Source organism: Xenopus laevis, chromosome 7L (genome assembly GCF_017654675.1).
Source record: "Xenopus laevis strain J_2021 chromosome 7L, Xenopus_laevis_v10.1, whole genome shotgun sequence".
NCBI lineage: Eukaryota > Metazoa > Chordata > Amphibia > Anura > Pipidae > Xenopus > Xenopus laevis.
In genome coordinates this window covers 43,752,531-43,768,588 of record NC_054383.1, presented here as the reverse complement: position 1 = coordinate 43,768,588, position 16,058 = coordinate 43,752,531, and the positions used below count along the sequence as shown (strand labels likewise).

Sequence of the window (16,058 nt, the reverse complement as noted above, 5' to 3'; positions counted from 1 at the left end):
AAAGGGGTCTTAAAGGAGGCATTTTATTGCCAATAGATTAGCAATAGTGCAAGCTAGAATGGTATATTTATTCTGCAGAATGCTTTACCATTAAAAAGCTCTAGAAGCTCTCTGTTTGTTTAGGATAGCAGCTGCAGTATTAACTTTCTGCCTGAGTCTCTCCCTGCTCACTTATAGCTCTGGGCTCAGTTTACAGCAGAGAAGGGAGGGGAGGGAAGAGGAGCAAACAGAGCATGCTTATGCCCAGGGCAAGGAGGTTTAAGCTGTAGGCAGGAAGTCTGATACAGAAGCCCATGTGTACACCATAGAAGGAAAGAAATGCAGTGTTTCTTTTGACATAGGACTCAGAGCAGCACTATTTTGAGGGTTTACTGGTATATTTAGGTGGACCTTTCTTATAAGGCTTACTTAGTTTTAACCTTTCCTGATCCTTTAAGGGAATTTTGACCACCATACCGTAAGTCTACTAAACATTATTTAAACATTAAATAAACCCAATAGGATTGCTTTGCCTCCAATAAGGATTAATTATATCTTGGGATCAAGTACAAGGTACTGTTTTATTATTACAGAGAAAAAGTACATCATTGTTAAAAATGTGAAATATTTGATCATAATGGAGACTATTTGAGATGACTATTGAAATGCACTGACTTAGGCCCACAATGGTGCACATTTTAGGGGTCATTGATAGTCCATGGGCTTCTATATAATTTTTTTTTTGTGAATACAGTTCAGCCCATGGGGATCCCACTTGCTTTGACTGAGCTAAGCAGAGTTGTATTGCAGCATCTCTATATGGGACTCTGGTCATTTTTGGAAGCTTATATTAACATATAATGATAAGAATGTTAGAACAAATTTTGTTGCATTAAAGTATATTACAGTAGTGTATTTTCTGCAGCTAGAAGGTTTCCTTATAAACCCTCACAGCCGCAACACCTTCCACAGGCATCTGCTCTTTCTACACTCTTCCCTCTCTGTTTAAATTGAACAAAAATGATGGGGCATTTACTGACAGATAAAAGTTCAGTCTAAAAGTTATTTACTAACGTCAAGTCAAAAAACTATTTTTATGATAATAAGGCCGCAAGGATCAATTTGTTTTCATTTGGAGTCTGTGGATAACATAAATAATAATATGGTCAATAGACATTGATCATTTGTTTAACATTCATAGGGCAATAGCTACTGATTTTACATTGAATATATCTTTTGTAATTTGAAGATAGGTACATGTATAGGATCCGTTTATCCAGAATCCAATTATCTAGAGTGCTCCAAATTACAGGAAGGTCATCTCCAATATACTATTTTTAAGCAAATAATTCACATTTTTAAAAATGATTCCTTTTTTCTTTGTAATAATAAAACAGTAGCTTGTACTTTCTCCCAAGTAAGATATAATGAATCCTTATTGGTGGAAAAACAATTCTATTGGGTTTAATTAATATTTGAATTATTTTTAGGAGACGAGAAGTATGGAGATACAACTTATGGAAACATCCCTTATCTGGAAAACCCAAGGTCCTGAGCATTCTGGACAACAGGTCCCATTCCTGTATAAGATTCCCTGGATCAAGGACACAGAGCTCAACAGAAATATGCAAATTAGGTTAGTATTTTTCTATACAAAGACATTAGTACACATATGAAAGTTAACATCTTATAGGTGGAATGATTAGAAATGAAAGTTTAATAACTTTCAAAATAAGTTAAACATGCCTTGGATTGGTTTACACTTCCCTTTTCCAGTAACACAACACACGCATGCACAACAGCAAATTGAGGAAAGAGCAAACCACACACAAGCTAGTTGCACTAAGCATCACACAAATCCACCCCATTCAAAGCATAGTCTGTCCCAGAGGAGAACAACCCCAAAATCTCTTGCTATTGAGCAGCTAAAGTTAAACAACAGCTAAAGAGTGACAGGTTGCTTTCCCCTACTCCATTACAATACTGATGAATATGTTTTCAATAAGCCAAGTGCAGGAAAGTATTTATAAAGAGAGACAATTAGCTGTGCAAAATGTAAAAACTTTAATGACTGAAGAGTAGAAAGGTAGGCAGGAATTTATTAGTTTATAGACTCACAAATACTGTAAATACAAATTTCATACTCATTCCACCTCATCACACAAGGATTAGTATGAAAAATTCAGTTGTAAAGCTTTGATTCTTACCCGGCTTCCCTTCTCACCAGGTGGTCCATGTAAACCCTAAAAAACATATTTATTATATTAACAAAGTAAAATATAAAATATAGATTATGACTGCAGAATACCATACCGACCGTATACCAACTCGGCTTAATGGTGCCATCTTGTGGAAAGTCCTGAGAGCTAATTTGTTGGCAGTATGGAAAGATATTTTTCTTTTATCCTTCCCAGAAAATTTTAATAGTTTGAAATACTCATGTTATTGTTAACCTTAACATCTACCCTGAACTTTATCAAATCACATTAGATCATCAAAGAACTCAACTATGTAATATTTGGGCCCAAGCCCACTACTATAAGTACTACTATAAATAGACAGTTTTAAACATCTCTTTCCAGACATTCATAGCACCAAGCAAGTTTCTTTAAAAACTGGGCTATTTCTAAGACAAATTTAGGAAACCATAATAAAGCCTCTCAGAAAAAGTCATCATTTGACCATAGAGATTAAAGAAATGGTTCCACTAGTGGAAGAATTACCAGTAGTATGAGATCAGTTGGTTGAAGTTGCTTTTTGCTTAAAGCTCACTTGGTGAAACCGACTCATCCCCATGAATACTTATTTGTTTGTAGTCAAAATTAGAAGACCCCTGTTAAGTCAGCCAAGCATACTGTATTCACGATGCTTGTGATGAAATGGGTTTCTTGCTTTGTTCATGGTTTGTGCTTTCACGTATTCAAATGTAAATCATAAGTTCATTTTAATATGCTACATTATATATCTAGAAAAGGAGACAACAATACATAATTACAAATACCCTGTAGATCATAGCTATGTTTCTGGTTGTGCTCTCTTTGCTTAAAGTGATTTCATTTCTAACAAAAAGTGATTAATATTTACTGCCCCTTGAAATGTGGTGCTACTGATTAAGTAAAAAATGCAAAAAGAAAAGGCAAAATATAATTTGCTGATTAACAATGTCTACATATTCTAGACATTCCCCTGTTAAGCATTAAAATCCACCAAAATGTCCACTTACAGGAAGCCCTGATTGTCCAATTGGTCCTGTGACTCCAGGATCTCCTTTATTACCCTGCAAGAACAAAAAATTATAGGACATATAACTGATGCCAAAAATCTGTATATCTGCACTAACTATAGTGGTTATGTATAACATCATAAATCAAGATTCTGTCTGGAGGTACATGCATTATGCCTATTGCCTAAGTTATAAACACGTATGCCTACTTTTCCAAAGGCAACAGTAAAACTGGAATATAACATGAGGATATTGTTATGGTTGAAAAAAACACAGACTTCCTATAAAAATAGTAAAGATGCTCTACTAGGTGTCTGGTTAGAAATATATTTCTTTGTGACAGATCTATTCTTAGTGCCCAGTATACCCCTGCAATCCATAATCGTCTAGCTTAATTGGCAGAAGACCAAGTTTTCTGCACAACTGCTCTATGCCATTCTGTGACAACTCCACAATTACGTCATAGCACTTTATCTGTGGTTCTCAACCTGTGTGGCTGGCCACCTAGGGGAACCAAGCCTGACAGCCTGTGAGGTTTGCTTATTAATTCATCTAGACACTCCTGAAAGCCCAGCCTGAAGGTTGATTAGTGTGAGATATTGGATCAGTGACAGTTGAACCCTAAAAGTCGATTGGTTCTACCGTGCACTCCAGTAAGCAGAGATCCTGCCAAGGCCTGATGCAGTGGGAAGAGATACTGTATTTTTTGACCTTTCAGCTTCCATAAGACTACATAAAGAAATGGCTCCATTCACCATAGTGACAAGTTGTTTTGAATGTTATTGTCTAGCAATGTCCTTGCACTTTAGAACAAATACTTACCCTGTCCCCTTTTGGTCCAGCTGGTCCTGGAACACCAGTTGGTCCAGGGATCCCCTAGTTTATAATTGAGAAAAAAGAAATGTCAAAAACATGTTTCTTATCAAAGTTTTGAAAACTGAGAAACAAGCAAGTTGAAGAGCAGTCCAGTTTTGCAGACAGTTGTTATATTTGGCCAGTTACAGTTTTTCAGCTTTGAGTCTAAACAACTTTTCAGACCATAATTTCTCGAATTGTATTATGTGCTAAAAACACTAAAATCAATTAAATTACCACACTCAGTCCAGAAAATCTGCTTCCAAAACTGCCCTGCTGTCTACTCAAAGCTGAAAAGGGTAGCATACTAAAGAAACTTTGGTTTAGTCATGTATTTAAGCAACATAACCGGTACAAATCTTGATTAAAAAAAGAAGAAATTGCATCATTTCAAGATGGTAGCATAGCATGCAATTTGGAAATTTCCATGCCGCAGAAATGGATGCATTCATAGCCATAAACATGATGGGGAACATTCGTCGTTGAATTTAATGGTTTCCCTCAATCTAGAAGTACAGTGGGTAACCTTGTTTTATTGTATGCCTTACTGTGGCAGTAGTTACTAAGAGGTTCATAGAGGTAGATCAGAGTTGTACAGATGCTCTCCTATTAAATAGGTGCCTATGCCTTAAGTCTAAATTATTTTTGAATTATTAACTATTTCTCTTCCTGAAGTTGCTATCAGAGTCTTGTCAGGTGCTTGAGTCTCTCTGTTTTCATGGGAGCTGAATTAAATAACATGCATGCAATTAATATGGCTGACCATGAAGGAATGACTAGGCCCGTGAAGCTTAGCTAACTGTTTATTATGCCAGTTATGTTCATAACTTTCATCTCATTTGTGATCATTTAGATCCCATGGTGCCAGACAAGAAGCACAGAGTATCTTTTAGGGAGAGGAAGAAAGGATTTTCCTGTTAATAATTCTAAGCACTCCAGGCCAAAAGGATCAGAAAAGAACGATTCTCTTATGGCCTATTTTAATTAAAAAAATTAAAAGTATAGTTCAAAACAGTATAAACGGGAGATTTTTAGGTAGAAGTAGTGATACAAAAATAAAGTAACACTAGCCATAAACACCTTCTATATAGGGCTTGTAATGTTTTATAAAGGTCGACACCTAATTAACATAGTTAAACTGGTAACAGGTCTAAATTGATTTCAGATTAAATAATATACATATGTTGGGCTCGTCTACATTAATTAAGAAAGAAACCATATCATAGATTCCTTTGACCAAGCATATCCATCCTTTGGCACTGCAGCTATTTTTCAACAACATCATGCAGAAGAACAATGAGATGCAGTGACTGAGGGCAACAGGGTGGACATCCAGGGCTTCTTTTCACTAAATACTTGTTACTTACTAATTATTGAGATGATCATTTATACATTTAGCCATGGTTTATATGGTTTAGGTCTACTACTGACACATATCACTCAAGCTCTAAATACTGTAAAGAAGCTGACATATCAGTATCCTTGGTACAATATTTATGCCTGTAGATTAGCTATAAATGCATCAGAAAATATCTTTCTAGTTAAAAAATCTCTAATTATTTTAAAAGGGTTGTTTGCCTTTAAATTAACTTTTAGTATGATGTACATTTCAAAGCTGGACAGAGTCAGAAGAATAATTTAAAAAACATAAAAAATAAAGGCCAATTTAAAAATGGTTTAGAATTAGCCATTCTATAACATACTAAAATTTAACCTAAAGGTGAACTGCCCCTTTAATCATAAATTAAATTGTTAGAACCAAGATTAATCAGCGTACACGATACCTTATACACAGGCCTGCAGGAAAACAGTTATATGTTTCTTATTTTATAAGCATTTATATTTCTAAAAGGAAAACTCATTTCTCATTAAAAAGGGGACAGGTATAATAATTTTAAAGAATTTACTTTAGATGTTTTGCCAACCAGATTTATTGCTGCTTAAATCTGATATCCAGGAACTAGTTATACATAATTAGGCTTTGATAACCCTAGCAAGTTGGCATACATTACATTTTGCAGATTGACATCTATCAGACGCACATAACTAGAATAATGATATGCTATGACTTCATTTCCCAGTGCCAATAGATTTAGCAAGAAACCAAAACTGATTGCTTATAGAAGAAGCCAATATCCAAAGAATTTTTTGTGGGGGGAGGTAGAAACAGGCTAAAATAGAGAGCAGACAGTACAAGACAAGGTAAGAGGAGAGAGGTATGTTGGGTTAATGGAGATAGAACTCACCCGCGGCCCATGTCTGCCGTCTAAACCTGACGCACCCTGCACAGCAGGGTAGAATTTGAATAAGCATGAAATGGGGAGGAAAATGGAGGGAGGAGAACAGTGAGGGGGAGACGTGAGTGAAGCAGTGACTGACATACAAACACAAAATTCCCCAACAAACATGGTTTAAATTGACAATGCAAGGTTATTGACAGACATTGTAAATATAGCATATTGACACACAAATAGTCCGATAAATAAAGCCTTATAATTACTAACACATAACACAAATAAAGCATTGCAATTGTAAGGTTTTGACGATATTCGATACTTAGCTCCAAAAGGGTTCAACTGCACGGTCATATTTAGTCAATAGAAACTGTCAATAGAGACACAACTGTGTCTGTGTAGAACATTGCCTATACAATCATAGCGGTTTCACCAGAACCCAATGGGGCAAATTTACTAAAGAGTGAATTGAGTTTTTTTTTGCGAAAATTCACCAATGACAATTCACAGGGACATTGGAAATTTACTAAAAGCAAAGAATACAATTCGCTAGGGAAAAAGCTCAGTGCTAGAGAAGTTCTACAACGTTTTGGCCAGGTGAATTTTCATTCAAGTGTAATTTGCAAATTATTGAAAGTGTGAACTTCCCAATACGTTACCCTTTTTGCCAAAGTCTATTTCGCCAGCTTCTACCTGATAAGCTGAAGCTATATCCTCAACATTATTATGTCAGTGACATTATATCCTGTACTCCAAAAAAGTCATAATTTTAATGCAGGTTTATGTTTACAAGTTGTAAAATATAAATATGAGTTATTTACACTTTTTTCACCATTTGAAGCTCATGCCACATTTGTTTTAGGGTGGGCTCATGTCTAGAACAATAGAGGATCTCTTCTGTCTTCATTTTGTTTCCTTGGACATTATTAATAATAAGTGGCCACTTCCACCAGTTTCACCAACATCACTAATAAATACTTACATATGACCTGTATGTACCCGCCATATTTATATTACGTAAGCATGAGCATGTTACATAGTTACATAGTTAAATTGGGTTGAAAAAAGACAAAGTTCAACCCCTCCAAATGAAAACCCAGCATCCATACACACACCCCTCCCTAATTTTAATTAAATTATATATACCCATACCTATACTAACTATAGAGTTTAGTATCACAATAGCCTTTGATATTATGTCTGTCCAAAAAATCATCCAAGCCATTCTTAAAGGCATTAACTGAATCAGCCATCACAACCTCACTGTCCTGACTGTGAAGAACCCCCTACGTTGCTTCAAATGAAAGTTCTTTTCTTCTAGACTAAAGGGGTGGCCTCTGGTACGGTGATCCACTTTATGGGTAAAAAGGTCCCCTGCTATTTGTCTATATTGTCCTCTAATGTACTTGTAAAGTGTAATCATGTCCCCTCGCAAGCGCCTTTTTTCCAGAGAAAACAACCCCAACCTTGACAGTCTTTCCCTCTTAAGGACTGGAGTCCAAAACTGCACTGCATACTCCAGATGAGGCCTTAGCAGGGACCTTTAAAGAGGCATAATTATGTTTTCATCCCTTGAGTTAATGCCCTTTTTTATGCAAGACAGAACTTTATTTGATTTAGTAGCCACAGAATGACACTGCCCAGAATTAGACAACTTGCTATCTACAAAAAACCCTAGATCCTTCTCATTTAAGGAAACTCCCAACACACTGCCATTTAGTGTATAACTTGCAATTATATTATTTTTGCCAAAGTGCATAACCTTGCATTTATCAACATTGAACCTCATTTTCCAGTTTGCTGCCCAGTTTTCCAACTTAGACAAATCACTCTGCAAAGTGGCAGCATCCTGCATGGAACCTATAGTTCTGCACAATTTAGTATCATCTGCAAAAATAGAAACAGTACTTTCAATGCCCACCTCCAGGTCATTAATAAACAAGTTGAAAAGCAAGGGACCTAGTACAGAGCCCTGCGGTACTCCACTAACAACATTTGTCCATTTAGAAAATGTTCCATTTACCACCACTCTTTGTAGTCTATCTTTTAGCCAGTTTTCTATCCAGGTACAAATACTATGTTCCAGGCCAACATGGTAACAAACCTTCACAAACTTTCGCACTGATGAATTTTCGCTGGTGAAAGTACGCCAACGTTCATTTGCAGAGACGAAGTTTATAATTTTTTTAAAAAAATAGACGTATTCACTGCGAAATAACATTTGACCTAGTTGCGCGAAATATGGTGGAGTCTTCTGAAGTGTAAATTTGCTCCAATGTGTATTGTGTACCTAAATGCAGCAGTTATAACATTATACATGGTGCAACTCTAGGAGGTTTGGCCCCCAAGGGCAATTTACCAATTCCCTGAGCAGGATGCTAACAATCTCTCTATTTGTTTTAATGGTAATCACCCCGACCCACAGGTGTAAGCACGTTGTATGCGCCCCTATAACTAGGGATGCGTCGAATCCACTATTTGGGGTTTGGTCGAATCCCCAAATCCTTATATGCATATGCAAATTAGGGATGGGAAGGGAAAAAGTGGAAAAAACATTTTTTGCTTTCTTGTTTTGTGACAAAAAGTTATGAGATTTTCCTTCCCACCCCTAATTTGAATATGCAGTCGGGCACGAGGATTCAGCCGAATCCGAATCCTGCTGAAAAAAGGTTGAATCCCAAATCTATACCGCATCACTACCTATGACCAATTTCTCTCGAAAAGATCCCTGTGTATATAGGGTATAGCCAACAGAATAACATGTAACACATAGATGTGTTTTTACTGAAATCCAGGCTTAAAATGGAAAGACTGCAAAAGGCACAGAATAAATGATAGCTGCAGTACTCCTACGTGTAGCCATCAACGCCTTTGTCAGATAATTACCTGTGATTCTGTTGCTGTTATTGAAATAGCTTGAAGAGTTTGCATATAACCTGTCATAACATTTCTGACCTTTAAATTTATATGCAATTAACAAGTGCTTATGTGACATGCAAGTCCCTGAAGTCTAAAGAAACACTTGCTTGCTTGATGCAAAGGAAAGATTTAGGGTTTCTCTTATTTTCCATTAGTGAGTAGAATATGTTAGGAGTAGTGATGTGCGGGTCGGGTTTTTCCAGACCCTAACCTGCCCTCCTTCAGCCCACACCAACCAGCAACCGATAATGTCACAAAAGGGGCGGGCCGAGCAGGCACGCGGCTATAGAGCTGGAAGTTGGCATTTGAAGGTGATGGGCGGGGAGAGCAGGAGAAGAGCTAAACCCGCACCCGCCCACCACCCATGAAGAGGAGTGCAAGGTCGCCCCGAACCCGCCCGACACGCGGGTATCCGGCCGGCCCACACATCACTATTCAGGAAGGCTACTGTACATGCAGAACTGATTACAGATTATGAAATAAAAGAGGTTACAGCTTCTCCAATAATTATAAGTGTTAGGAGATGTTTAAACTGTGCTTGTGCTAACATAATTTGCTCTTTCGTACAGCTATTGCCTTGCAAGTTATGTCATGAAAGCTTATAAGGCAATACCAGTGTTAGTCTATGAGGTTCTGGTTTTGAGCTACTTAAAAACACAAAGCTTAATCTGCCCAAAACAGCTCTGTGTGATATTTTCCTAATGTTGGTCATAGATGTTGTGGCACAATCCAGTCATTTTCCTCTGATTTGCCATTTACCATCACTTGTGGGACTGGGAGCCTTGTTGGTCCTTCGGGACTAAAAAAAAACTGCCTCCAAGTGATCCACACCCACAGCCTCCAAGGGATCAGTCCCCTCCATTTCTAGGCCAAATGAGTATTTCAGTACCAAATGCATCCCATCTGCCAACTAAACAATGGGCTTACAAGGATAGCAACCTGTGTGTGTGATCTCCTTTAGAGAGCAACCATGCAAATACAGCTTTTCCCATATTATGCAGCTGTTAGTAATATGATATTCATTTAACTGAATTTAATAATTAAACTATAGCTTTTTGCCCTCTTTGCCTCCTGATCTGTACACGTTCTGTTATACAAGTAGATATGTATGTTTTTATTTATATAGCATATAGCATTACTTGTGAAACAGTACATTCCAAAAATAAATAAACAGATGTGTGGATTACTGCCCCTAACACTGAAAAGCCAGTGTATGTTGCCATGCATTAAAATTAAAAGCAGTCACTTATATATTCATTTCCCTGACAAGGGCCCTAGAGGCAGGTACAATTGTAGTGTTAAAGTTTAGTGAAATGAGGATTCCAGCATCTCAGGGCACATTTACAGGTAATCACAGTATTCGACTGCCTTTCCCATAGACTGAGCTGTTTTTCAGCAGCCTCTTTTTTCTTTTGACCTACAACCTTTTGCTCAACAACAGCAAACATATTCCCACCCATGACGCTGTTTAGTAAATGATTTGATGACTGAGTCTTGGTCCTAACTGGCAAATAATTATCAATGAAAACAAACAAGGTAATTTCAGCACTGGCTCCAAACCCAGCTGACGTCAGACTCAGTGCTGGTGATTTGCATTCAACTTCATTAGCCAAATAACCAGTGCTAATACTGTTGACATGCAGGGGCACATTTACCTAGGGTCGAATATCGAGGGTTAATTACCGTCGAAGTAAAATACTTATATCGAATATCGAAGTCAAGGGATTTTGCGCTATTCCTACGATCGAACGAGGAGGAATAATTAACGATTAAATCCTTCGAATCGAACGAGGAGGATATTCCTTCGATCAGGAAATTGTTAAGAAGCCTATGGGGACCTTCCCCATAGGCTAACATTGGCCTCGGTAGGTTTTAGGAGGCGAACTAGGAGGTCGAAGAATTTTTTAAAGAGACAATACTTCGACTATCGAATGGTCGAATAGTCGAATGATTTTTAGTTCGGTTGATTCGAAGGTCGTAGTCGAAGGTCGAAGTAGCCCATTCGATGGTTGAAGTAGCCATATTCGACCATTCGAAATTCAAACTTTTTTTCCTCTATTCCTTCACAACTAAGTAAATGGGCCCCGCAGTGTTTCAATGACATATGGCAAACAAACAGTATATGACAGTAAAATAAAAACCTGGATTTATGAGTTAGGCCAGCTGTTGCAACACAGACCTAAGCTCATGCTTATTATTAATAATAATAATAATTACCATTTGTGCAATGCAAACTGAAACTGAACATTTTTCATTTATTAATGGTCATAAAAGTAAAACAAAAACTGTTAATGGCTCACTTTACCCTAATTTTACCCTACCCTAACAAAGAACACATTCATGTCCCTTTGGGCATGGCAAATTATTTTTCAGACCCCCAAAATGTCTAGAGGTTGACCTGTTTTATCAATATTTATTGAAATTATATATTAATTAGGGCCTCATGGGGCTCCTATACCTCCTCTGGGTGCCCCTGCAGCCTCTGGGTCTGCTTCCTCTGTAGTTACACCCCTGGGTGTTGAATTGACATATACTGTATAATATGAGTTGGCCATTTTAATTAACTCCCATAGTCCTTCAATGTTACTATAATCCCATTAAAAGAGGCCAGTACTGGAGGGGCGAGAAGTCACTGGGGCCATTGTCAGTAAATTATAAAACAGCTGGGGCACTCGCTCATTATGTGCATACATTTTCCCCAACATGGATGTACAGGGAACAAAACAAATTTGCTGGATGGCTTTTCTTATACAATTGTTTTCCCAATCTGGAGTGTGGCTCTGATAGCTTTCACCTCAAAAGGGGGAAACAATTTTGATGTGATAGGTACCATGCAAGATCTGTACTTAATCGCAGTGAACTCCTGCATCCCACCTATGCCAATGCTGCATATACAACAACAGTTTGTAGGCACTTTGGTGAGTGTAAAAAAGTTGTCTGCGGTATTGCATAAGCTAGAGGCAAAACAACAGGCATGTTTTGTGCTGAATGTTTGCACTTTGCCCAGGAATAATAAAGGCCTAGTATTCTAATATTCCAGTATTCTAATATAGAATAACACCTAATATTCTGGTGGTTCCTCTACTACCTAATGCAATGTGCCTTTTAATTGCAAAGATTGTGAGTGACTGGACCTATTTGTTCTACAATGCACAATACAAAGAAAGTGGTCTCTAATTCCCAGGGCATAGAAGCATTACTTACTGGCAAACCCATTGGGCCTTTGTCTCCCTTTTCTCCATGGCTGCCCTTTTCCCCTGATGCACCAGTTTCTCCCTGATAAGACAGATATAAAGAAATTAATATACATAGTAAAGCTCAGCATAATTTGGCCACACACTGGCCGATACCCCCTTTAGACCAGAAGTTATTAAGCCAAGCATGTGATAGCAAGATAACACTGATCTACTCATTTGGCCTCTGACCAAGATGAAATTAGCGGGACCATGAAAGAGAACTCTTCTGCAACTACAGGGTCAGTGTAGATTGAAGGCATCTCCAGAGCATCATTTCCGTTTACACAGTTCCAGCTGATATCTTATAGAAATATTAACAGATAGACACAAATATTTGTATGGTTAGCAAATTGTGCGCAAATGGGTGAAAGTTGTCCCTGTGAGGAATGGGGCCGCACAAAGGCGGGACATGGAGAACACCTATCACCCATTAGCTTAATGTCATCCAAGTGATGCAACACCTACGGGCTAATCATTAAAGGAGAACTAAAGCCTAAGTAAAGAAGTAGGGTAGAAATGTTATATTTTGGGCTTCTGTACCAGCCCAAGGGAACCACAGTCATTAGGCGGGAAGATCTGTGTCTCCAAAGATGCCCCAGTAACTCCCCATCTTCTTTTCTGTTGATTCACTGCACATGCTCTGTGCTGCTGTCACTTACTGAGTTTCGGGATCAACGCAGAATATATGTATACAGTGAAACATCAATTTTTCATTCCCTGATTTTAACTTTTCCCTCGTTTTACCCTGTTTTTGTGTGATCCCACAATAATATATATAATGCAAAGCACATTTCCCTGACTTTACATTTTTCCGGATTTTACACCATTTTTTCTGGTCCGTTGAAAAAAAAAAAGGTTTGAATGTGTATAGAATATAAATGTCATAGTATAAGGAAATCCTGTGACAACTTTGAATTGGATTATTACTACTATAGACTTGCTGAACCTTTAGGCTGGTGTAATACGTTCATTATATAAAATATGGCATTTCTAGCCATAATCATTTTAGGGTTAAGTTCTCCTTTAAAGGAGAAGGAAAGGCTTCGTGCACTTGGGGGTGCCAAATGTTAGGCACCCCCAAGTGATTGTATTGACTTACCTGAAACCCCGGGCCGTTGCTCCTATCAGCAGAAAACTGCACCGGCCGGGGTTATACCAGTGAGCACCACAAAGCGATCCTCTTCCGCCTTCCTCTTTCTTCGTGCGGCTGCGCATGCACAGTAGAACGAAAATCCGAACTTAAAAAGTCGATATTTCCTTCAACTGCGCAGGCGTCTGCCCTGGGAAATTTAAAGAAAGAAGAATCGGGAAGAGGATCGATCCGTGCTGCTCACTGGTATAACCCCAGTTTTCTGCTGATAGGAGCACCAGCTCGGAGTTTCAGGTAAGTCAATACAACCCCAACTGCACAAAGCCTTTCCTTCTCCTTTAAGGAATATCTGGGCTGTCAATACACCTTCCCCTATGTGTCTATGACAAACCCTGGCTATTTAGGGTACCACTGGAACAAAGCCACCAGGTGACACTCTATTTATTAGGCCCATGTGCCAAACTGCACTTTTAATTGGGGGGCTGTTAATTACCTATTGAAACCTTGTTTTTAAGAAAAAAAGATGTACACTTTATTATCAGCTGTACTAACATCTCATCTACTGTCGTTGGTAGATTCAGATAGTGACAAACTTACCTTTTGGCCAGATGGTCCAGGAGGGCCCTTTGCAAAATAAACAAACATAAAGTCAGAACTGGAGTGCTTTCAAAATTAGCAAAAATGGAAGGAGATGCTATAACAGCATTATTGTTATCCATCTTTAGTACACCTTCCATTACTACACACCATGCTGAATTTGGCAAGAAAGCACAGGTTACATAGCAGATAAGAGATACATTGGGGCACATTTACTATGGGTCGAATTTCGAAGTGAAAAAAACGTCGAAATTCGACCATCGAATTGCAGTAGTTCGATATTCAAAGTCAAAGTTTTTTTTGATCGAATATTTGCGATCAAAGTAAAGTCGTTCGATCGATCGATCAAATCCTTCGATTCTAATGCTGGCCATAGATGCATAGATCGTACGCATCATCCCGACCCGCCACTAACCATTCAGATCAAAGTCTTACCAGTCAGATTAGTTAAAGAACAGATCAGCAATGTTCTGCCCCTGACAGCAATCGTACGATCGTTATGTCTGACAACACTAGTGACAGTCTCCCACTGAAAATCGTACGATCGGCAATACACGCAGAGATATTATCGGCAGGCGACAGAAATTTTCTAACCTGTCCGATCGACCAAACGACCGATCTCCGCCGGACGAAAAATGTTGGGACTCTCCACACACGGTTCGAAAATCGTACGAATCCTAGATTCGTACGATCAGATCTTTGCGTCTATGGCCAGCTTAACGTTTTAACCGATTGATCGAACGATTTAAAAAAAAAAAAAACTTTGACTTCTAAAAACGTAGCCAAATGTTGGCTATAGGTTCTAGGAGGTTCCCATAGGCTAACATAGAAATTGGGCAGGTTTAAGGTGGCAAAGTCGAAGTTTTTTAAAGAGACAGATTTTCGAATGGTCGAATATTCGAAGTTTTTTCAATTCGAATCAAAGTCGAATTTGGCCTATTTGATGGTCGAAGTACCCAAAAATTACTTCGCCGTTTTTGAATTCGAAAATTCACTTCGAATTCACTTTGACCCTTAGTAAATGTGCCCCATTGTGTAGAATATAACTGGTTTGGTTCTTACACTAAAAGAGTCAAATGAAATTCATGGCTCTGTACAAGACTATAGAATGAAAACCTCTCTCATATAAAATAGAACATTGTGTGTTGCCAATAGATCTATTTGTAGATACTCCATACAGAATCTTTAAATGTAAACACTACTTTTATGTATAACCCAAATTCCTAACTTAAATGTCTGATTATGTCATTCTGATTTAAAACTATTATTTCACCTTCTAAATAATATATAATCTTACTTAAACAGGTGATTAACATTAAACAATGGTTGGGGGACACATTCAAATGAATGACTTCCAAGGACTCCTGTCTTTTTGTTCCTATGGACATGAGTTTGGTACCATTCCCAGACATATAAACAGGACATAAATCCTCATAACCTCCAAATTTTAAACAACCACAACCTTGTGCGCTCATAGCATAAATATTTTTAATGGATAATGCAGCCCCTGCTCCAACAATAATTATATGGAATATCTATTGTAGATTATTGTATTTTAGTGCAGAATATGCTGGCACTTTAAAAATACAAGCTTATAATAATGATTGGGAGAACCAGAAAATGCAAGAATGGCAATATGCCAGGAGAGGGCAGCAGAGCCTATCAAAAGCATTAGTTGTAACATAATTAGGTATGCTGCAGACACATATCAATGAACCGGTATATACGTTAATGTAATTTAAGATATTCAGTTGCATACAACTTCAAAGCTATAGTGCCCTGTTGGACAGATAAAAGAGGAAACAAATAATGGTACTTGGATGTGTGATATATTCACAGTGTAAATTGGCAATACACATACTATGGCTAGTTATCTAGTAAACTCAATACTTGATTTGTTACTTGTCAGATATAACAGGGGGCTA

General features: G+C 37.9%; 1 protein-coding gene across 20 annotated transcripts in view; it reads right to left on the bottom strand.

Moving 5' to 3' along the window:
- col13a1.L (collagen, type XIII, alpha 1 L homeolog) overlaps window positions 1-16,058 on the bottom strand; it is a 216,670-nt gene that overhangs the window by 18,312 nt on the left and 182,300 nt on the right. For all 20 annotated transcript variants that reach the window (XM_018225471.2, XM_041568872.1, XM_041568877.1 and 17 more), the window contains 5 exons: window positions 14,134-14,160; window positions 12,415-12,486; window positions 4,025-4,078; window positions 3,203-3,256; window positions 2,187-2,222 (listed from right to left, as the gene is read on the bottom strand). In XM_018225471.2, the coding sequence (XP_018080960.1) occupies window positions 2,187-2,222; window positions 3,203-3,256; window positions 4,025-4,078; window positions 12,415-12,486; window positions 14,134-14,160 (243 nt within the window). The remainder of the gene's footprint in view (window positions 1-2,186; window positions 2,223-3,202; window positions 3,257-4,024; window positions 4,079-12,414; window positions 12,487-14,133; window positions 14,161-16,058) is intronic.